General features: G+C 34.6%; 3 protein-coding genes across 7 annotated transcripts in view; all 3 read right to left on the bottom strand.

The window, feature by feature from the left end:
- Positions 1-1,268: 1,268 nt before the first annotated feature.
- LOC128875925 (uncharacterized) lies at positions 1,269-12,173 on the bottom strand. Of its 4 annotated transcripts, none has more exons than XM_054121965.1 (16): positions 11,636-12,173; positions 11,432-11,564; positions 11,221-11,334; positions 11,023-11,144; positions 10,735-10,931; positions 10,504-10,652; positions 10,361-10,426; positions 10,126-10,283; positions 9,096-10,031; positions 8,793-9,020; positions 7,680-7,732; positions 5,696-5,799; positions 4,052-4,096; positions 3,743-3,937; positions 3,572-3,613; positions 1,269-3,406 (listed from the first exon to the last, which is right to left on the bottom strand). In XM_054121965.1, the coding sequence occupies exons 1-16, from the start codon at positions 11,675-11,677 to the stop codon at positions 3,141-3,143; spliced, it is 2,850 nt and encodes a 949-aa protein (XP_053977940.1). In that variant the 5' UTR covers positions 11,678-12,173; the 3' UTR covers positions 1,269-3,140. The 4 variants fall into 4 exon arrangements, with proteins under 4 accessions (XP_053977940.1, XP_053977932.1, XP_053977956.1 ...); XM_054121957.1 differs by having other exon boundaries at positions 3,743-3,958; positions 11,636-12,167; XM_054121981.1 differs by lacking the exon at positions 10,361-10,426 and having other exon boundaries at positions 3,743-3,958; positions 11,636-12,169.
- Positions 12,174-13,943: 1,770 nt separating this feature from the next.
- On the bottom strand, positions 13,944-16,739 carry LOC128884780 (BTB/POZ domain-containing protein 1-like). Of its 2 annotated transcripts, none has more exons than XM_054114679.1 (6): positions 16,149-16,739; positions 15,303-15,986; positions 14,879-15,038; positions 14,652-14,809; positions 14,308-14,542; positions 13,944-14,240 (listed from the first exon to the last, which is right to left on the bottom strand). In XM_054114679.1, exons 1-6 carry the CDS (start codon positions 16,418-16,420, stop codon positions 14,079-14,081), a joined length of 1,671 nt encoding a protein of 556 aa, XP_053970654.1. In that variant the 5' UTR covers positions 16,421-16,739; the 3' UTR covers positions 13,944-14,078. The 2 variants fall into 2 exon arrangements, with proteins under 2 accessions (XP_053970654.1, XP_053994750.1); XM_054138775.1 differs by having other exon boundaries at positions 15,303-15,989; positions 16,149-16,738.
- Positions 16,740-17,157: 418 nt separating this feature from the next.
- The window catches only part of LOC128876357 (uncharacterized), a 125,643-nt gene continuing 117,662 nt past the window's right edge, over positions 17,158-25,138 (bottom strand). Inside the window, exons 4-6 of the mRNA XM_054122669.1 lie at positions 22,357-22,472; positions 21,031-21,364; positions 17,158-20,225 (exon numbers count right to left, since the gene is read on the bottom strand). Of these exons, the coding sequence (XP_053978644.1) occupies positions 20,025-20,225; positions 21,031-21,364; positions 22,357-22,472 (651 nt within the window). The 3' untranslated portion in view covers positions 17,158-20,024. The remainder of the gene's footprint in view (positions 20,226-21,030; positions 21,365-22,356; positions 22,473-25,138) is intronic.

The following is a 25,138-nucleotide window of genomic DNA, read 5'->3' on the forward strand; positions in this document are numbered from 1 at the left end:
AAAGAATAAAGTCACTGAATTAAGAATTAGACGATCTAAAGGTTGTTAAATGTTTAAAAATCCGAATGCATTTCTTTTCTATCTTATTATTCTAACTGAGAACTAAAGAATAAAGTCACTGAATTAAGAATTCTCCGATACCGATATCGTACGATCCTGAAAGAAAAGTCTAGTTCCATGTTTTTCTAAAAAGGTTTCAGTTTACTACTCGCGGTCTGTTTATGTTGCAAAGTTCAACTTATGACTGATCTTACGACCCCACGTTTTTTTTGTTCCCTTCCAACGGCTATACCAACCCCGAAGACACCAATATAAGAAACAATCGAAATTCTAAAATGATTTAATCGTTGGTTAATCAACGTCGCGACTAATATTTTTCGAGGAATCGTATTGCTGCCGCAGAATGGCACGGTCTTCTAATTAGACAGTGTAACGGCGCCGTTTTATGGCACTCGATTCCATTGCACCCTTAACCGCACACCTTTCCACCCATATAACGACGGACAATTCAACCCCTGTACGGCTTCATCGGATTTGTATTAAACAGAATTTCGTTCGGCATGAAAACCTAGGTCAATATTCGATCACCGCGCGTACCATGCTGGAACGCTTAACAACTTTAATTAGAACTATGGTCGATTGGTAGTAAAAACACAGCCGTTTTAACGACATCTGTTCAGCTGAGATCGATAATAACGAACGAGCATTTAGCGAAACAGCTTTGGTAATCGTCGGAAACTATATTAGAAATAATCCTCTGTAAAAAAGCATTTCGACGGAACATTTTGTAATGAAATATATTTATACGAGTTGCTCCACGATATTCGAACCGGTCGTATCAGATTTTTTTTATTGCAATTAGACAAAAGTGTTAAGAAAAAAAGAGGTAAATGATTGATAGAGAAGAAAATTGATAGAATTTTTGGTTCGCAATAAAACAGCTTTATACGAAAATCAAGTAGTCAGGAATTTTTAAAAATAGCTAACAAGAAAAATGTACTTATTATTAAATAGTATTAAGACACTATGCTGAAGGTTATTGGCGCAAGGAGTCTTTTTCTTTAAAATATTTTTGTATTTGAATTATAATTAATAAAATATATATAAATATTTTGCTTCATTCATAAATAAAAATAGACATGTATACTTACTGTTATTAAAATTCAAACGCAACTTTTCGTTTGCTCGTAAGATATACTTCGGTCGGATATGTTGGATTTATATACAGTCACACCCCTTGAATTTTTAAATTGAAGGCAAATAAAATATGACGTTTCTTAGACTTTAATACTTAATAGAACATTAATCACAGATACAATAATGACCCTTTTAAGTAAGATTTGTATTAGATTATTTGTTAATTTAATATATATCATGTTTCGAATAATTCTACTGTAACAGGTTTTAATTTGATTGGCATGTAAACGCGGACAAGGTATAAAATAGACTGAACGCTTAATGGAATGATACCATTTAATTCGATTTATGTAATGCCTGACCATTACGTGACACATCCAACGTTATTGATTTAGAATCAAATAACGCTGCAGCGCTTCTAGAATGAAAAGTTCCTGAAAATATTTTAGTAATAATATAGACTCCACCTATTCTCATAATTTAGTATGAAGAACAAATGGTCCTTTGAACGTTTCAGAAATGTGAAAATAGATGAGTCCTTCGAATAATTTAGCAAGGTGTTAGAACATATGAAACTAAGGATATTTTTTAAGTTTAAGTACCTCAGTCCCATCACTTCTTAGACTCTACCCTGTAATATCTTATATTCTAAGGGAAAATTGACCAACCAACACTTTGAAACGTACTATCACATTCTTCGATCCATAATTTCATTTTCCGATCGCATAAAAGAAGAAAAGGACAAAAAAAAACTCATTGACGTTACTAGAAATAAATTTGAAATGTGCGTGAAGTAAAGAGACGAAGAATAATACCGAAACACAATTTCTTACGATTAAATTAATTTATTCAAAGATGGTGTTCCATCGGAAAATATGTTTCTATAATTAAATCATAAAAAATGATAACTTAACCCAAGTTGAAAGATTTCGTATATCAGTCAAAATTCAGTAGAACAAAACTTGACGCTGAAATATACTGCATCGCGAATTACTTGATGAAGACGCACATGAAGACGTGATGTAATTATTACACCTATTTACTCAACCGTGAAATCACAGATACTGAACTAAAACAGTGATTAATTAATTATGCGTCTCTCGCTGAGTAATTCACATAGAATTATAGTAAATTCTCGCGCAAAAGAAACTCCGAAATTTCGATAACGCTTCGTATAACCGTCGGCAACGATTCATTCGCGTACACCGTATGTAAATTGTCTATGAATGGACCAAAGCTGGAGGTGATTAATCGTTAATTATGAACTGCATTTATAATCTGCAATCATGAATCAATAATTTGTAATTATTCACAGTTAATCGTGTTTCATTACTCGACAATCACAATAATAGATAACATTTTGCCCAACATTACAATAAATCGTACCGTGAATTATGCCGACGGCAAAACGATACGGGCTAAGTACGACTAATTATGTTCTGTCGATACAAAAAATTATATCACCTAAATCCTCGCGTGTGTCTGTGTGCGTGAATACTAAAAAGCATTTCTTGGAACTAATTAGAATAACTTCATTCTAACTACATGCACCCGCATCGCACCGCATAGTTAGTAGTCTTTCGTTGCAAATAATGATTCGCACGATTCGATATTACATACACAATTAGATCGACGATATCGGAGTTATTCGTATTTGTTCGTAAAACGATATTTATATATATATATTCATTGCTATCGTACGCTAACCTAAAGCCTTACAGACCTTAACTATAAATAATTTTTAACATATACACATTTTTACAGAACAGCATTTCCCAGCCACACGTTCGCAATGAATAATTAAATTATAATTAACTATCGCAAGGAACAATTCAATGAAGATAACGCGATGCAATGACATCCGATACAACGTTTATCGCGTCTTTCGGGACGAATAACGCTCGTGGCGTAGAGAGTTTAATTAAACAGTGTGTAATCGGACGGACTGCATCAGTCATCTTTAAGGTACTAGCGTAAGAACTTGATACGAACATCGCGTATGTTTAATTCATCCACGGTGGACAGGAAGTCGGTGGCTGGTATGTTTGAGAAATTGGCACCTGATAATGCTGCATTGTTTGAGGATGCTGCGGTCGCTGTTGATGATGTGGCGGTGGTGGTGGCGGTGGATTGCAAATGGATTGCATCAATGGGTGTGAATTGTAAGGGGGAGGTTTTGTCGTATACGGTGGCATTTGATTATACTCGACATTCAACGGATGCTCCAATATTGCATTTTGAACGGGCGAACGATTGCCTTCAACGTGTCCTGAATGAATAATCACGGAAACATTTGGTCATTATATTACACCAAATTTCAGATGATGCGTGAAAGTTAAAAAAAAAAAAAACACACACAAAAACAGTTTCAAATGAATTAAAAATTATCTCTGGTGAAAATCATATATATATTAATTAATGAACAGACACTGACCCCACCAGCCTAGGTGCATAATTTTTGAAGCCTTCTCGAATGCTTATTAAGAACAAGAATGTATGCTGCATTAAAATCAATGCGAAGTTCAAGTCAGAATCGTTTCGATTATATTTACAGATTGTGTACATCTAAACAATCATAAACGCTGTCATTGTTCACTGTGAATACCTCTGGGTCTAATTTGAGGTGGTGGCATATTTGTCGGAGGTAGCACAGGACACACTCCTTGGTGATCTGCGTCTCTTGGCATTGGCGGTGGCCTACCCCATGGCGCTCTGACATGATGAGTCTGCCATGGTGCTTGCGGTGGAAGCGGAGGAGGTAAAGACGGACCACCTCCAGGATGAATGTTCATCGAATCTCCTATTGGATTCGGCTCATTTACTACCACAAAAACATATTCGCGTAACAAAAATCGTCTGCAGTTCATAGGAAACAGAAAAAAAACGGTTATACTGTAACAAATGTTAAGTATACCTGAACTTATGCCAGCCGATTTTTGGTCCAAGCTTCGTTTTTCACCTAAATAATGGAAATTCAAGATATGAAAAGAAATGTATAAAAAGATATTGTATAGCTATATATTAAGTGCACCAGAGTATTAAATATGGCGAGTAATGCAATGAAATATTGTAATATCAATTATCAACTTGAAGAAATTTGGTCACAGACGTCAGTTTTCTGTTTCTATGCATAAGTAATTGGTAAAAGAAAAGATATGATATCGCGATAGCATTTTCCTTCTGTATAAAGACAAAAGTTTTTGTTTGATTCCGATTAAAATACTACGTACATTTATTCGGAAATCTATCGTCTTAATCGACTGCTACTTATACTTTTCTTCTCTGAACGTCACCGTGTAACTTGAATTTTTCGAATAGAGTTCAAATTATTCTACTCCATACAATTATAGAGTGGCATAGCAGGATAACAATATTTCACGCCATTGAACATTTCTAACGCTAACAAAAAAATATTGATTACAATCACTATATGCAGCTGAAAACAGATAATAAATATGTTTGCAGCATCGATTATGGTATCATCCTTATCCTTTCCGATCTAGCTTATGTGTTTTATATTATTTAGCTGACCTACGATCTGTAAAATAAAATTCATGTTACATTTATTTTCATCCTGAAGATCCAGATTTCTGATTGAAAGCATCCAAAAGATCATTAATGAATTCACTGTAAAATTAAAATAAACGATAGAATCAATTGTATGTAACTGTTCGGCAAGACCTAACAAATTTCTGTAAATTTTCTACAGATGACAAGAACTATGATAGATGGAATAATTTATAGAGTAGAAATTAATTAATATTAATATTAGGATGATAATGTGCTCTGTTATTTCACTTGTCCACATGGTCGGCTTCAGAAGTCAGATCCACGAACTATAGGACCTTGACATTTCAATTCATTAAAATTAAAATACTCATGTTCAAACATATAATACATTATAACATAATATTAACGATAATAATTATAATTAATACTGGTTAAAAGTAATCACTGAAATGTAAAATCACTTTGTTGTACAGAGATCTGAAAACACAAAGATTTTAATGGAAAACATATTTTCGAAAAGCATTGAAATTAAGACGGTCAAGTTAACTATCGTAATTTTATAAGTATAATACAGCGAAAGTTTTGTTAATTCTAAATAATAATAAATAAGGTTAAATAGAAAGCAATCTACTTTGTAGTATCGTCAATCTTGTAGGTGTTCCTGAGGCCCATCTGCGACGTGTTTGAGTGAGTACACGAAAAAAGCAGATTGCTAACAACAAGACGTGTATCAATTAAGAGTAAGAAAGAGGAATTCGTACTATTTAGCAAAAATATATATTTACAATAAGTAATATACTACAAGCTAAGAGTATTGAGAAACAATGCTAGATACCAGTCTGAAATGAAAATGCGATTATATTACTGAATTATAAACAGAACAATGATTAATAAACGTTCTTATACATTGCCGAGTTAAAATATTTACATAAAAGATGTACACTTCTAATCGAACCAATTTAATAATAATAGTTACAAGATAATATATTGTATTAATTTTCAAAAGATATCCAGCACTCTTTCATTTTGAATACTCTTAGTTACAGACCTGTATGTGGAGGTGGCATTAGCAGCTTGTTTCGATCTCCATGAGGTAGGCCTGCAGCTGTTGGTGATGGACCATGTAAGACCTGCTGCTGTCGATCACCTTCTCTGCTTAAACAATTCAGTTTTAAATTATTAACTCACATTCGATCGTTATAGATAAACATTTCAAAACTTAAGCAAACATCACCTGATGCACAGCCATGGATACTTCTGAAATGTTAAAAGTACCTGGTATACCCCAGGTCATAGTTAATGATACTAAACTTTATGTAAAATGTACTTATTCGTATGATAACTTAATAACACAGAATATTATAATATTAGAAGTATATCCAATTGTTTTACATGTAATCTGTAAGATAGCAATAATATTTTCAAATAATATCTTTTCTATCTTATTGTTTTAGCTGAGAACTTATAACTAGTAATAAAAAGTATGTATTATATACAATCTCCAATGTAATAACAGTACTGATAGCGGAAGAGAATTAAAAGCATATGATTTCTTTCCTTGTATTCACAAAAACAAATGTATTTCAAGGAAATCATATAAATACATAAGTTCATTGCACAACATAATATTCTGTGGAAAAACTGATTATATTCACAATGATTTACTTCAAACATCTTGATTACTTCGATATATAATTATATCGACCTCACGATCCATTACGAGTAAAATAGTAAATCAATGTTCCTTACTCTATATTACTAAATATTTTTTATTTTTATAACAATGGTATGAATAAAAAACAATCTAAACGTTATTAAATCTTTAAAAATTCGAATGCGTTTCCTTCGAACATACTGACTTTGGTACATCTTGATCAAAGCAGGTTTCTGAAAGAAATTTAATGTATTGCAGTGCACGTATTTAAGCACATTATAATATAGAATAAATTGGCTGCATTTAACGTACGATTTTTATATCTAAACAATTATCTATAAAGCAGCTTTTAAAAATTACGGAAGATTGCAGTGGTAATTGCACTAATGAACTAAATAATTGGAAGCAATAAGGAAATAAAAAATATATATATATATCCCCAAAGTTGTTAAAATTGCACATGTTTTTTAATTTTAAATTTAACTAAGTAAAGTAACTCAACTTCACTATTAGAGATAAACTTGTATTTTTTATACTTTTAATATAATATATCGATTAAGTAATTAAAATTCTTTAAACCTGCTTTATTCGCGCTATGAATTTTTATTCTATTATATATAGCAAGAAAATCGCTTATCACAGCAAACCTAAGCAATTTTATTTAAAATAATGTTTCAGTTTTGTACTTCTCGCAATGTTATTTGGAAATAACCGAAATGTTTTGTTTTGATCGAATGAGTGAAGTTATTTCACTGTTTGCAACAACAGGTTTCCGAACAAGTATCAATTAAAAATAACCTTTTAAATAACGAGACATTTACGAAACGAATAAATATTTATTTGCAAATAGATAGTAATATTCTTTAATGGTACATAACAATTTCCTTTTACTTTTATCAAACATAGTGTGTTATCAAAGCTTATATGGGAACCTGTTGAATATTCAGTATATTTGTTATTTGTATAAATAAATACCGCACCATGCATTTGATAATAGAAAATATACATATGATAGGTATTGAGCATGCAAAATATCACAGAATATTATACTAGGCACATTTTTCTTTAAACCCGTATGACTTCAACGTTTTCGATATATTGAAGCATTTCGAAACATGTCGATTATTTCCAAGGATAATTCATGATATCATTATTTCAAATACAGAATTATTACTTTCAAAGTTACTTCATGAAATAAGGTAATGTAATTTTATTTCAGGAATGAAATAACCATGAAATCATGTATGTTATTTGGAACAGTATTTCAAATAATGTTATTTTAAAAGTACTCAAGCCTATGTTACATATATAAATGATTAGTTATATTAAATTTAAATTATAGAATTAAATTAAAACGATGATTGTATATTTCACTTACCCGGTTCCATGACGCTGAGCGGGTAGTGGTCCACACTGATATGGGGGTGCTTCCTGTTATTTATATGAAAAAATAAATTTTAATTCTCAATACTTTACATAACAATAAATACAGTAAGTCCTTGACTTACACGGTTAATTCGTTCTAAGCTTCTAAAGCTTTCCGCATAAACAACATGTATACGATACATTTCTATCAGAACTGATTTTTTTTCTCAGTACAATACATTCAATAGATAATTTTCATTACATAAGTGAATTAAAACTAAATAGATCCACAAGTACTCCTAATACACATAGGAATCCGTACGAAAAATAAAGCACAAATACTCGAGCACACAAATTTCACGATCCTCGGATCCACAACCGATCTCTTCACCTACACGATTAATACCACATTCTACCACTTGCGTTCATATTTTACTCCATATTCTTGGATTGGGAGGCGCGATACTACATTCGATCATCCCGTTAGCGACATTTGTCCTCGTATGTCTTCAAAAACCATCGGCACTCTCCGACACCACTCTTCATTAATCCAACTGTACAACTTATTGATTTGATGCATGATCAACTTATCACTTCACCATAACTTTTCAACTAACGCAACTTTTGCAAATGTTCAACTTCTCGGTTATCCATTTGGAGTGTATCCCCTTCCTCTCGACGTCCCCACACTCCTGTCACTCTCACCGTTAACACACTATAATATAGTTACAACACGGCATCGCTCGTTGATCATCTTCACTTGTCCGACGGCTTCGTGTAACATGATGTAACCTCCTATCCCGTCGGAAACACCATATGTAAGAGTCCGTACGAAAAGTATGGCACGGAGATTCGAGCCCACGATTCTCGGATCCACAGACGATACCTTTACTTACTCGACCAATCCAATCAAATATCAGTCTTAACAGTCTGATAATATCAGTCTGTCATTCCTATTCGTATTTGAATCTGTATTGTTGGGTTGGGAAGCGCGATACTACATACACACACATACAAAATATATACAAAAGCATAAGTGGGACCACAACCACGTATCTAAAAATCGGTGTAACTCGAGGACTTACTGTATCTTCTTCGAATACCGCATAAAACTTCGATAACCTACCGAGTTTGCTTCAACATCGGAAAACCTTCTCTTTACACCATGCGATTTCTGTTCGGGAGAATCGGGCTTTTGATCAAATTGCTGATGCGGTGGTTGAACTGTATAATGCACTTGCGGCGGCATATGACCATTTTGATATTGCATATGTTGAGCATGATACTGTATCTGCGCTTGAACTTGTGGTGGTGGTACATTGTGCAGAGGAATATTCCCTGGTGGCATCTGAACCTGTTAAATTAATACCTTGCGTTCTTATTAACGTAGATCTTGTTAACCGAAAATGAACGAACATCGTGATATCACCTGCAGTTGACCTTGAGATTGCATCATTTGTTGAGGTTGTTGTGTTTGATATAACCATGGAGCATTTTGTGGAGGTGGTGCTTGCGTCGGTGGTGGAATACTTGTAAGAACATTCATAGAATTTGGCATTTGACCAGCCGATGGTGGTGGCACAATTTGCGGCGGTGGAACTGGCTGAGGCTGGGATCCTTGATCCATTGGCCCTTCTTGTTGTTGCTGAATTTCAGCTCCAGGAGGAAGATGATGTTGGGGCGATTGAGCATTAGGGACTAAGAAAGTTTGTGTAGATGGAGGAGGTACTTGTAGGTGGAATTGAGGAGTATGACCTTCAAACTGTGGAGGTAACATATGTTGAGCGACAGCCTGAGATTGTTCATGATTTTGCTGTAATTGTGGTGGGACAATATGGTCTCCAGGTTGTAACACAAACTGTGTTTGCGATTGTGACACTGGCGCTTGCACTTGCTGATACTGTATTTGATAAGTCTGTGGTACAGGAGGTGGTGGTTGATTTGGAGGGAAGTTTGGCGGCGGAAAATGAAGATGCAATAATGGTGGAGGAGGTTGTTGAGTTATATTAATTGGAGCTGTCGGAGGCGGTTGTTGTAAATTCACATTGACAGTTTCGATTATTCCTTGCGGTGGTGTGGAAGGCCTTTGTATATTTGGTTGCGTGTAGACATAAGAAACTGCGCCGCTAACTGGTGCACTGCTGCTCGTAATAAAATTTTGTTGAGCTGGACTCTGTGGAGGTGGCTGACTCATAACATACATTTGCGCTACAGGCTGTGGCGATGACTGTGATCCAGGTTGAAGTCCTTGAATTTGTAGTGGCTGTCCAGGATGAATTTGATACTGTACTTGACTTACTGTCGATGGAGGACCAATTAATTGCACTTGTCCAACTGGTGGAGGTTGCATGAATGTTTGTATTTCCTTTACACAAAATACAACAATAAATTATATCATACATATGTTGAGTTTATTAATAAAGTATATAATTACCATACTTTTAATATTTTAATATTACCTGAGCTTGCGGCGGCGGTACTAATGGCCCAGAATGAGGAGGAATGTGTACTCCAGGTGGAGGAACTGTTATGCCAGATCCTGGTGCACCAGCTACCGTAGCAGTGAGAATTGTTGCTGGCAATGTCACTACACTACTTTGCGGATGTTGTATGATATCTGTCAGATACAAATGGTTTGCAACAGTTACAGAAATAAATTCAAATAGCCATGAACTATTAGTGTATGTGCTCTACCTTGATGTTGTATAGTAACAACATTAGGTTGTCCCAAAGTACCAATGTTCATGGTTTGAAATTGTGCTATAAAAAATGAAAACAATAGTGGTCAAAATGTGTAATCACATTTAAAGTTTAGTAAGTAGAATTTAAATTCATACTTTGTTGTATTTGCGATTGTTCTATAACTTGCTGTGATTGTACTGGGGGTGGTTGTTGCTGTATGTATAATTGTAATTCAGACTGCATTGTTTGAATTAAATTAATTGCTAACTGTTTTGCATTTTGTAATGCTTCCGGTTTTGGATGCCTATATAAAGAAAGTATATAATGCGTTTTGTTATTACATAATTAAAATTATCATTCAGAAAGAAGTGTGCTAGTAATCTTACTCTATATACAAATGTAGTGGCTCTGGAGATTCAGTTCCTGAAGCTGGATGAATGAATTGTGATCCTCTACCCCTTAAAGTTACATTTGCACCAGTTTCTCCCCTAATATACAATAAATTTGCTCCTCCTGCACCTATAATTCTACCTCGTAAATCAAACCCCTCTGGAGCATTTTCTATTCCAACACATATCTTTTCCTGTTAAAATTATCCATACAATGATAACTTAGTTAATAATGTATATTACAAATACATTTTTAAGTATATACAATGTAAACATATATCATACCACAGATGTAACTCCAGAATGTAAACTCATAAGTGGTGGTGGTGCATTAGTAAATCTACTTGGCCTATTTAAAGAACTCTGATGTTCTGTTTTAATAATCTCATTAATCTTTTGTATAGCCACTGAAAATAGGAGAAACTAAATAATTCTAAAGACCTTATTATCAGAGCTGAGTGAATTAAAAGAAAAGTAACATACAATCTATATTGTGTTTTGAATGGCCTTGTATGTATAGGTACAGAGAACGTTCATTAGGATACTGTAACTTTTCTTGATCTGTCATGAAACGCCCACGTGTTGATACAGTGGCACCTGAGGGTATTTATAACTTACTAGGTAAACAATGATACAACAAAAACTAAACTGCATGTACAAACATGGTAAAATATTCCAAATTCTAAGAACATACCTGAGTAAGAATTGATTTCATCTTGTATGTAACCCTTTGTAAGCAATGTGCGGGCACTAGGTGGTATTTCATTAATTTCAAACTCTGACGTGTATGTTTCTCCATTTTTAAAAGTTGCATTAGAAGCTGTTAACTGTTTGTTAGAAGAAGTGCATTAGCTTGGAGAGTATTTACAAACGATACATAATTATTTCACTAATGTACCTTATTATTGGAGTCTGAGCCCCTTAATTTTCCTTTAGTCATGGAGACAAAATATATACAACCTTGTCAAATACTTTTTCTTTCATAACGTCAACACACGCATGTTTTGCACCACTTGAATGCTCTCTTCTTGTATTAAAAGTAACGAACAAATAACTGTAATCTTTCTGTTACGATACTCCACTTCCTAGCCGTTCGTACATTCATCACATATATTGAACAAGTTTTAGGTTATGATTCGTAGCAATAAATCACCAATTAAGCACCGATACTTTAAACTGTATTGTCATATGCACTTAATATTTCAATAAAAATCGAACGTTAACCACGATTTCATGTCGAATAAACACTCGAAACAGCTGGTACCAAATTTTAGAATAACTCGGTAAAAGTATCAACCGACACTGCTAAATAATCACTTACTATCCTTCTTTTAGAACCATAACTGTATGACTTGTATGAGCTGTAGGGAGACGCTATGACCAGCTATGACAGTGACAGGCTTGCGCGTATCAGACGAAGGCTAATGCAGCCATGTTAATTTTATAAATCAGTGTTTCTCAAACTCCATTTTCCCACAAACTCCCCTAATACAGGAAAATTAGTGACAGACCTCCAAGGTAAATTTAAATTCATATTTTCGGAATACAGTTTAAAATTATTTCTATTTTAAATGCATTTATCTTTTGGCGAATGTTCATTCAAATTGAATAGGTATATGTTATTAAACATAAACTGTTTATATACTAAAACAATGCATAAAAATAGGTATGAAAGAAAATTGATGAACTCGTGTAGGGTTCCTTAGAATTTGCTTTTTCTTTTTTTTCAAAGAAACACAAAAATGTTCTATTATTTTCTGTATTCCTTATTATCCCACAAGGATTTTAATTATATATTTTACCTCCTGCAAATATATCGCCTGATAAATTAAATCATACGTGATAGTAATAAAATATTGTACGATTTAAAAATTATTGATTTTAATCTTATCATTTATTGAATTTCAATGTTTATTTTCAACATTACATTCTACATCAATAAACACGTACGTACTAAGCGATACTATAATCCGATTAAATAGCTAGATAGCATTTAAAATAAATTGTAAATTTTATTTCTAATTAGATTCACAAACATATACGTTTATTTCTTATCAGAAAGAATTTGTCGCGGAATGGAATGATAAATAAAATTAAAAAATAATATGCAAAGATGGAAATATTTAGGTCTAAAAAACAAAAGGAAATGATACCTAACAAATAAATTTTTGATTGAACAAATAGTTTATTTAGTTTCCTAATATTTACGTGTGCATCTTCTTGTGATATTACAGAATTAAAATATAAATAATAATTGCACACTATCAATAAAAATATCGCGTTGATACACATTTCTTTTATTGTGCAAATGTAGATGAGTTATGTTTGACTAGTTTGCGCAGTTAATCAGTACATAGAATAACAGACTTGAAGAATTTGGTATATTTAACATTGTAACGAAAAGATACGTTAAACTTTCGTAGTATTACATTCGTCTTACAGATTTAAGTAATACTAAAAAGATAACGATATACTGCTTTCATTTAATTACTATATGTATACAGACAAACGTATAATTTTTTTTAAAAAAGTAACAAAAATTTGTCACAATGTATAGAAGTATTTATTCTTCACTCCCACTGAAAATATTTAATAAGCTTCAAAATTTATCATATTGTTATTTTATGTTGTGTTAATAATTTTGAGCATGAATTTCAATTTCATATTACTTCATTTTACTTTCCAAGAAAAAGCATTAAATGAATAGAGTTTACAAAAAATAATAATGAGAGTCCATCATTTTTTACACGAGACTCACGCAATTATGTGTAAATTTACCACTCATGTAATTGCTTGCAGAGATAGAAAAATAGATTGTCTTCAGTCATAGATATTGATATTTGTAACTTGCTCGATGTATGGCGAACTTCGTCAAAATTGTTTAAAACTTATCTTACTGTTAAAACCCTTACTCAGTTGTTGTTTATCGTAAGCTTTAGCAGAAGAAAAGTTTTACTTAATTTTGAAGAAATTAACCATTAAGATAATTAATTGAAAAATAAGTAATTCACTTTAACCTTCGTTTAACATCAGTGGCATGATTCAGTCTCTTCTCCCAATAAGGCCCTTTTGTGATTTACGAATTTCAATCTCAATACTCTCAATTAAATATAAAATATAAAACATCCATCTTATTAGTTGCAACATGAACAGAGCTTGAAAGACCAGTTAATATGCTTACGGTTCATTCAGTTTAAAGCACTTAGTAATGATAAAGTATTATATATAATTGACAAAGAAAGCGACATATAAAACTTTTTTACAGAATTCAATTTAATATAATAAATTTTGAAAGACAATGAAGCTGATGAAGGGAATGTCGTTATTATGTACATGAGTTATTAAGTGTAAAATATAAGCTCAGGAATTTGTCCTTCATCTGTAGAAGTTCCATTATTATCTCCAGCTTCCATACTGAATTCAAACTTAACCTTTCCATTTCCTGTATCACTATCCACCATGACTGTTTTTAAACCCTTAGTTCCATAATGAGAATAAGGTCCCTAAAATAATAATGATGCAATATTAATATTCAAAATAGAGCAAACTTTAAAATAACTTTATACAGACCTTAAATGTTGCTGATGCAGTATAAATCGTATTTGGTAGGATTTCTGCTAATTCTTTGAACATTAAGCGATAAGTGTACTTTGAACCATCACAGCTAAAACTTGTTGAATTTGTAGCAATTATTTTTCCAGAAGCAGTATGTATCAATTCTATTAATACTTCGTATATTGCTGGACCTTGCATGCTACCATAAACTCCATAACCAATAAGAAATATACGTCTGTCGACGCTAAATCTAAAAAGCAAATGGAAGATCAGATTTGTTATAGAATTGTCATTTATTATTTGAAGGCCACCAGGATCCTCTCCCATATGGTCTGAACAGTAATAACAGTGAAACTTACCTTATACGATCGCTTGTTCCATTATAACCCCATCTACTCTTAGTATGCTGAAACCTGCATACAGTTTGTTCCTTGCCAGTCATACAACAGCGAGGCATTGTTTGAAATCCAACCACTGGTTTTGGATTCAATATAAAATATGAAAACAAGGAGAGAACCTAAAAGAACTTCCTTTTCTATAAAATATATAAAAAAAATATATGAAGTTACGTAGTCATACTACTAACCTCTGAATAATTCAGAAGTCCAGATTGTGCTGGACCAGCAGTAAATTCTTCTTTTGACATTAAAGGAAAACGAACTAATGAAAAAGCAGTTCCCAAGACTAAACGCTGATTTTCTGGGGTGACTGGCAACTGATGTCTACTACATTCTGCCTCTGACCATCTGTTTAGAATAGCAAGTATATATATGTATACGAATACATAGTACTCAGGCAATTAACACGTTGAGCACGGCACCGATCCCATGGATCCCACAGGACCGACAGTTAGTTTTTTGTTTAGAAAAATCGAATGAAAAATAAATCATTCTCGAAGTATGTGCGTTATCTTCTTTCTATTTATACTCTGCATCTTAGCAATCGCCAAGCGGTCAAAACCAGTAGAATCGGCACTGCGCTCAACGTGTTAAGCAAATACATTCATGTACCTCAGAACTGCTTGAAATATTTTGAGTTCTGTGACACGCAGAGTGTCCCTCTCCAACACAATCTTCAGTGTATCAATATCAATATCTGTAAATCCATCCGCATTCAATGCTTCTGTAGTAAATCTGTCTATGGTATCCAAGCACACTGCAGCCAACTGAGGCTCATCAAAAAGACGAGCTTGAGTTAAAAGTAAGAAAGCATTGTCTCTGGTTAAGTTACTCTTCAAGTAATCAACACAGTGTTTCTCTAAAGCAGACACTGCATATTTCTTTGCTGTATACAATGTCATCATTACACTTTCAGGATCTATCTCTATCTTATCGGTATACAAAAAGAGAAGCACTGCCAAAAAAGCAACAGGCTCTACATCAGGTACTTCTATTTCTGAAGAAGTTGTTGCAAGTGTTCCATTGAACATTGCATCAAAAACAGCACTCCCAGAAGATAGGACTAGTTTATGAGCAGGTATACGCTGCTTCTGAGTTCCTCTTCCTACTATGAAACTCACATCCGATAATATTTCATTATTAAAAAGAAAGACAATTCTCTCACGCATTGTGGCCTTTGTACCTTGCCAATTGTACGCAACAGTTGCTTGACTATTTGTAGATGTATTTTCTAAGGCAATATTATTCTGAGATCTTCCTTCCAAATGCAAAGTATTTGCTGCATTTGTTGGAGGCCTACTAAAACATTAATATGAAGATAATTATTAGAAAGATACACACTGCATATAGAAGCATCATTTGTCCGTACATCATACAGATTGAACAGCCAAAGGATTAAATCTAAAGTTAGATAGAAAGCTATATAATGTATTATTTATATTATATTAAAATATTTACTTATCCCCGTTTAAGAATGAAGATTCTCCACTCCTGGCTGTAGAAGAAGTTGGTTGGTCTTCGTCCCAAACATAATTGAACGCACGTCTGACACGTGATAGCATAACATTACCCACGGGTTGAGTATTCCTTACTAGTTCTGGAGATGAATCTCCAGATCCAGCAAGATTCACATTTTGCTGAGGCTCATCACCATCCTCTTGATTTAAGCGTAAATTATGCAGTCTCGACACGACATTTGGCGCATCGCTCAAGGAAGCCTCAGAGGACATTTTAACGCATGAATTGTAATATTTCTCAATGTACTGCCCCGTTTCATCTAATTAAAGCTATCGTGTCAGAATAAGCGGCACGAACGTTCTCATAAGTTCGCCCGCCTCGTTGCGATCAACGTTTTTCGTGCGCAAACATCAAGACTTCAACGTCTCGATATTACAGTAAACTGGTAAAAAGTATGAACGTCATTGTGTAAAAGTAATTTCTTCACCTGTACACTGGCAGGTGCCAAGCGTAAGAACTATAAACACGTGTCCACGCGAATGGCACCTGATTGGAATGTGCTCTGAAATAAATTGCGTCTGCCCTCAGAGACTAGACTGTAGCTGTTACGATACTATATTCACGCTATGGATACGATCGATTGTAGATAATCTGCATTGCACCTATATTGAAAAAATTGCGCAATAAAGCGAATCAAATTCTTTCGAGATTAAAAGTTCTGCAAATTTTCTTTTGACATCGAAAGATAAGTTGAGATTTATTACGAAGATAAATTAAAATGGAAATTTTCAGTTATTACCTACAGATGTTTTGACAGTTTGGGATTCGTCATGTTGTTTCCAGTTTTCGTTTATAGATGTCGCTAAGGGTACTAAATAATAAAAAAAATTTTAATCAAGTTTAAATTCTACATCGAATTTTTATAAAAAATACGTGGTATAGTGTAATGATAAAGATTTAAAATTCCGTTTATTTTTTTTTTAAACATATAAGTTTTATTTGTTATAGTTCCGGATGAATAATTGTTGTCAATATATTCACTGACTATTACAAAACTTATATTTATAATAGTACATTTACAGTTAAAGAAAAAATGACCCGAAATTGACTGATATTATGCTTGTATCTTCTTTGTTGTAAAATTTGAACTCCTCGAATTAAATGTCTTTTCTAAACAGAAAAATCATTGGCAAGAACAATTTGGTAATTATAATTTTAGAATTTATTTCTTTTTGGATACAATGCGTTGTCATGAAACTGCACAGCGTTTAATTCGGGGAGTAGAAATGAACAGGCAACGTTTTATAACAATTGTATTCGTATCATTTATGTACAATGTTTACATGACGGTACAGAAAATAAATCTGCAAGCTCGATGCGTAATTACAATACACGAGTGTTATCAAGTTGAAGCCGTTTGTTAAAATGTTAATACGACAATTACAGTGATAAAAAAAATATATTTATTGTATAAGTTCCTAACAATTAAACATATGGTATAATTTACTATAGTACATTCATAAATATGTTATGATGGAGAACTGGTAATAATAACTTCTTCGCGATTCACGCTATGGTTGTGTACAACTGACTACTGCAATCTCATTTATTTAAGTACATTATTATTGTATTGTTTTTAATCCTGAACGAACGGGTTATTGCTTACAATTTATACATTACATTAATACAACGCACACAAATGACGAAACAATTACGTTGACATTTCTGTACTTTTTGATATGTACAAAAGAACAAGTCAATTTTAAAGAACCGTAAAAACAGTGGGAGCTTTTTATTCGTAACGTATGCGTTAAATTAACGTAAGATTTCATAAAAGTTACTCTCGTATAAAAGTACCTACGCCCTCGCAAAATGAAATAAACTCAACGCGCTCAGTGTAACTCATGTTTCGTGTTACACGCCAAGTCGTCATATCAATTTTTAACAGTTTGTCCTACCATATACTCAGATTTATCGATATTTGTCATGGCTACTAGCTAATGCAACGCTTCACGCTCGTTACATTCTCTATCTGTCCTAGTCAGTGCTTTAAAAAAGAAAAAAAAAAGAAACAAACGAACTAACATAGCAATAGGATTATAGATACTTAAAAATTTAGTTCATTAAATAAACTTAAGTAGCGTTCTTTAGCCCTCGTTATCGATACTATAACGAATCCTACGCAGATCTATGAAACATAACGTATTACGCTATAATTAATTATAAACTATAATAAACTACGTTTCTCTTACGGTATATTATAGATAGGCACAACTAACTATAATGTACAGATCGAAGTGTATGATAAGAACTGGCCGCGGGCGAAAACGGAAATCGTTGCCTAAGTATTAAATCCAAGCTTGATCGAGACGTACGTCCATTAATACAAAATAATAATACCAAATACATCTTTCTTTTAACCTCTTGAGGGATATTGACACACGATATGCGAATATTTGCATTCATATTACAATTACTGTTATTTACGACCATAATATCTTTGAGAATTAAAAACTACACGATATTAAAGCGAGTCAGTATATATTCTACATACTCTATTTTAAATAAAATAAAAAAATTACGAATTCGTATTGCGAGAAATTAAAAATTAAAAATTCCGTTCCACAAGAGGTTAATGCGCGTATACCCTGATGCTGATAACTAGACTGCAGATTTGTATGCATCTGTAGGAAATTTGAATGTATAAGAAAATACAAAATGCACACAGTACGCAATAATACTAAAAAATATTGAAAGTAACGTTTATATTATAATGTTTGCAGAGAAAAATAAATGGCTATTTAGGTCCAATTTTCGTAGCTACGTTTCGAACGATTTTATTTTGCATAAAGATCCGCAGCCTACCGATGACAATTTAGAAAAGAGCGTGTTTAAAAAAATATGGTATTCGATTCCTCGAACGTTTCGAATTCTTCAGTCTGTCCGCATTTACCTAGAGAGATTCTACTGACTTCGTTGTACTATAGTCGGAGAAATACCAATTAGTCGACTCAAGACCACTGATTTTCATTCATATTACGTGACTATCTCGCTGCTTTGTTTCTCAAGTTTACGAAAAATCAACAAGAAGTGATATCTGACGCGGAGATGGGCAATATTGTTATTTAAATAAAAATTTCGAATAACGAATGAAAGATAGACAATTGTTCATCCGTTATTCCTTGAACAAAAATTCGAAAATGACTACTTTGATTTGCACGTAGAGAAATTTCAAATGAAATAAACGTCGCGTGTACCCTGTGCGTTAATTTTATTCGTTACACATGATTCGAATAAAATTCTGCTCTTGAACCATGATTAAAAATGACAGCAGTGGCCTCGAGCGACTAATTAAATTTCTTTCGGCTACGGTAAATCTTTTTTCGCCGATTTAACGTTAATCTTAATAAAAATAAACGGAGTACAGAACCTCCACTCTAAAATCTTACAGCTATCACTTAACGTACTTTCAGAACTCTACGTTAATAATAAATACGATGATAAAACTACCGTAACGCACACGGTCGCGTCGACGATCTATTAGTACAAAGTATAGAAATTTTTAAAAAGGCACTTTCAGCGTTAACTAGCAATTCCTAGATGCCGCGATGCGAGGCAACATTTCAACCCCCCCGAGTTGAAAAGAGAACCCTTCCCATTGGTAACGTTTCCGTCTCGCATGATCCAACGATCGAATCCTTTCTTCCAGATACACGCTGTATCTGTCTAAGTCTCTGCATCACTTTCAGACGCTTTTTCGATTCGAATCGGATCATCGAGGTAGACGGATTGCAATCGTTGTTCGACGCAACATACTCTCGGTGGTATCACGAGTCTCGAGGTAGGATCCGCCCCGATTCCCTCGAACCACAGATCTCACGTTTCCGTGTTGAATAAGTCCTGGTCCCTCGTCTTGCACTTCTTGCACTTCTTCTTCTTCTTCGGTTTCGGCGTGACCTCGCAGCTGCAGCCGCTTCGTACCCTGATGTAGTCCAACGTCCACATCGATCCACCCTCCGTGTTACCAGTGAGCGTCAAGTGTTTCTTGTGGTGTCTTTTGTGTCCCTCGTTTCCACCCTGTTCGACAGATAGTTGTATTTATTTCATCTCATTTAGTAACAATGAAACGTACTATCTGTTATTATTTTTAGACAAACTCGTCGCTACTTAACCCTTTGAGTGCCAAGGAGCGAAATACGCTCCTTCATACGCTTGCAAAAGTCAGTGTTTTAATTAAAGTGTTAGTAATTAAAGTTGTTGCAGTAGATAAAGATCAGTTATATAGTTGTTACACAGGGCATAAGTATTTTATGAAAGTATAATTATGAATTACCCCTTTCGTATTACGACTTTTATGAAATTTTATAGGTACAGCGATCAAGTATAAGAGGAAATGTAAGTACTTGTCAGCTGCGAGCTCGATATGCATTGTAAACAATAAAAAGGAACAATTTTGTTGGCTTTATCTGAATAAAAATTGAATTGATCCGTTCAATCAATTCGTGCATTTATGGCGTACAATAATATGGAAAACATACAAAAAATATACATAATGTGCATTGAATACAATTTGTTAATTAATATAATAATTTTATATTTCGTTCTGCGTAAGTGCATATCCACAGATTATGTTTAGCATGTATGTATTTATCATATTAGCTCGCGTCATAAATCCATAAAGATCCTCAGCCTAATTTTTAATAAAAAAAACTTTTCAACGGAGAAGTAATTCGTCTAACTTCCAAACAAAATTGAATTTGATTCAGTTATTTCGCTTTCATATTCGCTTTTGTTCTCCTCTACACGTTTAGCTGACAAACGAGCGAAACAAACCTCAATAATAACTGTAAAAGCTTTCTGAAGCTCGCATTCGAGTTCGTACCTTCGATCCGGAATTTTCGATGATGGCGTAAGTGTACGAGAACTTCTGCACGCATTTTGACTGGTTGCTGAACTTCCGGTCGATGAACCTGCACGGCTTGTCGAGAACATCTTCCCTGCAGGAGTACTCAAAGAACCTCTGGGTGTTCTGGCCTTCCCGATAGAGCTGGACGTACATGTCGTCCATATTTCGACCGCCGACCGGTTCCACCATTTCCAATACCGTAGGGCAGCAATCGACTTGACGGCCGTTCTCGCCTCCTTCCTGTCGCAGAATCATGTTCATCTCCCGATATGTCATATGCTTGGTCGTATCAGCGTCGAAGGTCTGCGTCCTGGAAAGTCCGAGCCCCGTCGGAGAGAAAACGTTAAAATCTCTATAAACGGACGCGTCAGGATTCTTCAGATAAATCCGACGATCGTGGGTTGATCCAAAACTGACGCTCGGAGACTGGGAGTCCGCGATCGAGAGGTAAATCGAGTTGCGCGTTCGCGTCAAGTTAAGAAGGTGACAGGTGTTGTAGTAAAAACTGTCAAAACTGACAAAACTGTCCCACGACAATTGTCTTAGGATATATTGTATTATACGTTTAAAATACGTTTTATACATACATGTATTATGTGTCTTTATTTTATATTCAATCGCAGAAAAGTGACTGTGATGCAAGGTGAAATTTTAGTTTGAAATAGCACGACAATATCAGTGTATCGTTTGACCTCTGAAGAAGCTATCTGCAATGCTATCGAAATGTCGGGGTGTCTAAAAAAGCGAGTTACTTAACTATTAATAATTACTAAATATTTTTGTCTAGCTAATAACGTCGGCCACCTCTGGTCATTAATTACTAAATATTTTTGTCTAGCTAATAATGTCGGTCATCTCGGTCGAAACGAGCCCTTACATTCCGTTCGTACCGGTAGCTCGGCAGCTCTCGTCTGAACACCGCGACAGAATGCGGTTTGCCGCAAAAGAACCGCTTGTAAAACGATATCATCGTCCAGTCCCGTATTCGCCGGTCATACGTTTCGCGCCAGTCATTAATAATAATTAAGACAGCTTGACAGAGGCCGATAAATAATGAGCCGTCTAACGCCGGGCGAGAATACGTAATGTAACGAGCTCGGGCGTTGATTGAAAATTGAAATTCACTTGGTCCGGAATATGTCACGCGCACGTCGATAAATCCGCGACGACGTGAAGGTTGAACGGGATCGAGGAATTTTGTTGATCGGCGACGTCGATCGTTTGTCGCCGAGACGTTCACCGAAGCGTGGCGACGGGAAGGGAGTTGAATATCGCGTTTGTAAACACTGTGAAAACGCTTACCAGCGAGACATGCGTCCTTTCGAAGGATGTTCCCTGGGCTTGCGAGAGGAGAAGGATATAGTCTGGTTGTTGGCGGCAGCAAGCCGCGGGCACAGGACTGCGGTCAGCCAAACCACCTGCGAAGAAAAATGGAAAAATAGAAATTACACGTTACGCGAGAAATCCTTGTGTTAATAAACAAAAAGTTCATTGTTGGTTGATAATTTAATACAATGTCTACATTCCCACTTTCAATTTGAATTTTCTATCGTACGGTAGATTCGATTTCTTCTAAGTCTTCCTAAACGCTTAATAATTCTGTGGAATGTATAAAAAAAAAAAACAAATTTATCATCCGCATCATCTGTACCAGATATAAATGACATTTTACCTCGAATTATGAAGTAAATGAAAACATTGACACGTACGCCAATGGAAATTTAGCGACAGTGCAGAAAACCTGATTGTTACGCCAATGAATGTTGCTCACAGGAAAAACTACACTACACATCTGGAATTTATGTAGGTTACAAGGACAATCTTTCATTCATGTTAATCGATCAATCAGGAAATTTTAAACTGTCGTAACTCGGGGGTGAAATTGCATTTCAATTAACATTTATCATCAGTGTTAGGTATTTTAAAAAACTTATTCCGTTTATTTCCACAACGCGAAATGTAATTATGGCCAAACACTAAAATCTATTTATAAATTTATTTAAGTAATTGATATCCGTAATATATTATCAAAGAACAATCAAAACAAAATATATCGAATAACGATAATTCATTCTCAGTGGTCAATTCAAAAGGATTGCAATTGAGAATACTATATAGTAAAAATTGAATGTAATTCACGCGCAACAATGACATGTAAAGGCAAGTGCAATGTTAACTATCAAAAATGACGATCGTTTACAAATGTTGGTTTTTAATTTACATAAAAATGTTGATTATTATTTAATTATTGATAATTTATAATGCCAACAACTGGTACGTTGTCAACTACTACTAGTGCTCCTATCTTAAACGTTATTAATACAATTTTCCAAGAACTATTGAAATCTTGCAATCATTAATTAATCTTCTCTTTCCTTTGTAACATGTTTCTTTTGAAATTTTCTTATAAAGCAGTCAAGCTTTATCAAACTACGCCCTTAAAGACATTTTACGCTTAGGTTCGACTTCATGAGTAGTCAGAAAAAGAGTTAAACTTACAGTTTTCTTTAGGATCATTCTCCCGTAGGGTAAGATGACCACATTCTTTCAAGAGCTATAAGGAAGGGTTGAGATCGCCGCGTGAGAAAGTACGGGAGGTACAGGATCGGTATTAAGGTGCAATAAACCACTGTGTTAGTCACGCATCGTTCGACCACGAAGTGCGTTCCATACGAGCACGTGTATGCGTTTACGGAGGTGAAAACATTAATTCGGCTTATAATTTTTATGCAAAACAGGCCTCGCGGCGTTCGGCTCGCCTCGTATCACCTCACCCCTCTCTCCTTACTTCACCTTTTCTCCTGTAGGTACGCTTTCGATTTAATTGCAGAGTATACCTTGTCGCTAGAAATTAGAGGTCGGATAATGCGATACGTGCGCGTCGTTATCGGATATTTAACTCAATTTTCTTGACGTTTAGGAAAGGGGTGGAAGTTACGCCAGTTATAAGTGTTGTTTAACTTGAACATCTCATATCAATGTTATCTAATGATTATACGTATATTTCGAACGCAAGTGCTGAATGGAATTGTATGTGATGACAGGGTAAATGGAGTCTCGAAGATCACTCGAAGATAAGCAGATAGAGAATTAAGGGATAGAATTGAGGATTCGATATACCCTCTTGTCTATTAAAGAAATTTGTCTAAATTAAACGATAGGCTCGATGTTTCCAAATAAATTTTTCATTAATATTAATAACATGAATTTATTCAAGCCTATAATTTTTCGATTTTGTTGTTTTCGTTTAGAATAAATATAAAGGATGCATACTTCTTAACTATGAAAGCTCAATTTATATAATGCTCAAATTAAATAAGAACTTATATTTACTCAACGTGTTTCTATAATGTCTGTGGATATCCATGCATGTATGACAAGTGTAAACGTACAGAAATATATAAAACATACAAAATAAAATACACATTACAACATTTAAAACGCGAAACATAAATTAATTTAAGCTTTGGTTTTCCATTAGTGTACAAAAAAAAAAATATGAATTGGCATAAGCATTCACAACGTAATGGTAAGAGATAAGGAACATTAAAACGGAATTCACATTAATCGAATACGTTTCCTCTATATCGAGTACCGAAATGCAAAATAAATGAACTCGGTCCTCCGTTCGCTTTCCGGAGTATGCGGAAATGGTAGCAAATTAGAATTTCGTACAACGTCGCCTAGCCTTGTCGTCGGCTCTCGAGAGAAAAGACCACGGTTTCCGAAGATTTATAGAACAATAAAAGATGGTCGGCACTCGTGTAGCTTAATTAAGCCATCGTACGTCGGGGTGAGCGGTTAACTAACTGGCGCCTCCCGTACGAGGAACTCGCGCTGAGAAGGGGCTCTGCGTTCAGATTAAACGGATATTCACACACAGCGGACCACACACCGGGTTCTCGGATCCTTATCGGTTTTCTTGCCACATCGCCGAGCGGACCTCTCCACGCTGGCAACGCGATTTTAATCGAACTTGGTGCATGGACGCGCCATGCGTGGCATTATGACTAATTAACCCTTTTCTTGTACGTAGACCATATATGGAGCAAGGCACCCTTCCGTATGCACACGTGGTACACTG

Source organism: Hylaeus volcanicus, chromosome 1 (genome assembly GCF_026283585.1).
Source record: "Hylaeus volcanicus isolate JK05 chromosome 1, UHH_iyHylVolc1.0_haploid, whole genome shotgun sequence".
Taxonomy (NCBI): Eukaryota; Metazoa; Arthropoda; class Insecta; order Hymenoptera; family Colletidae; genus Hylaeus; species Hylaeus volcanicus.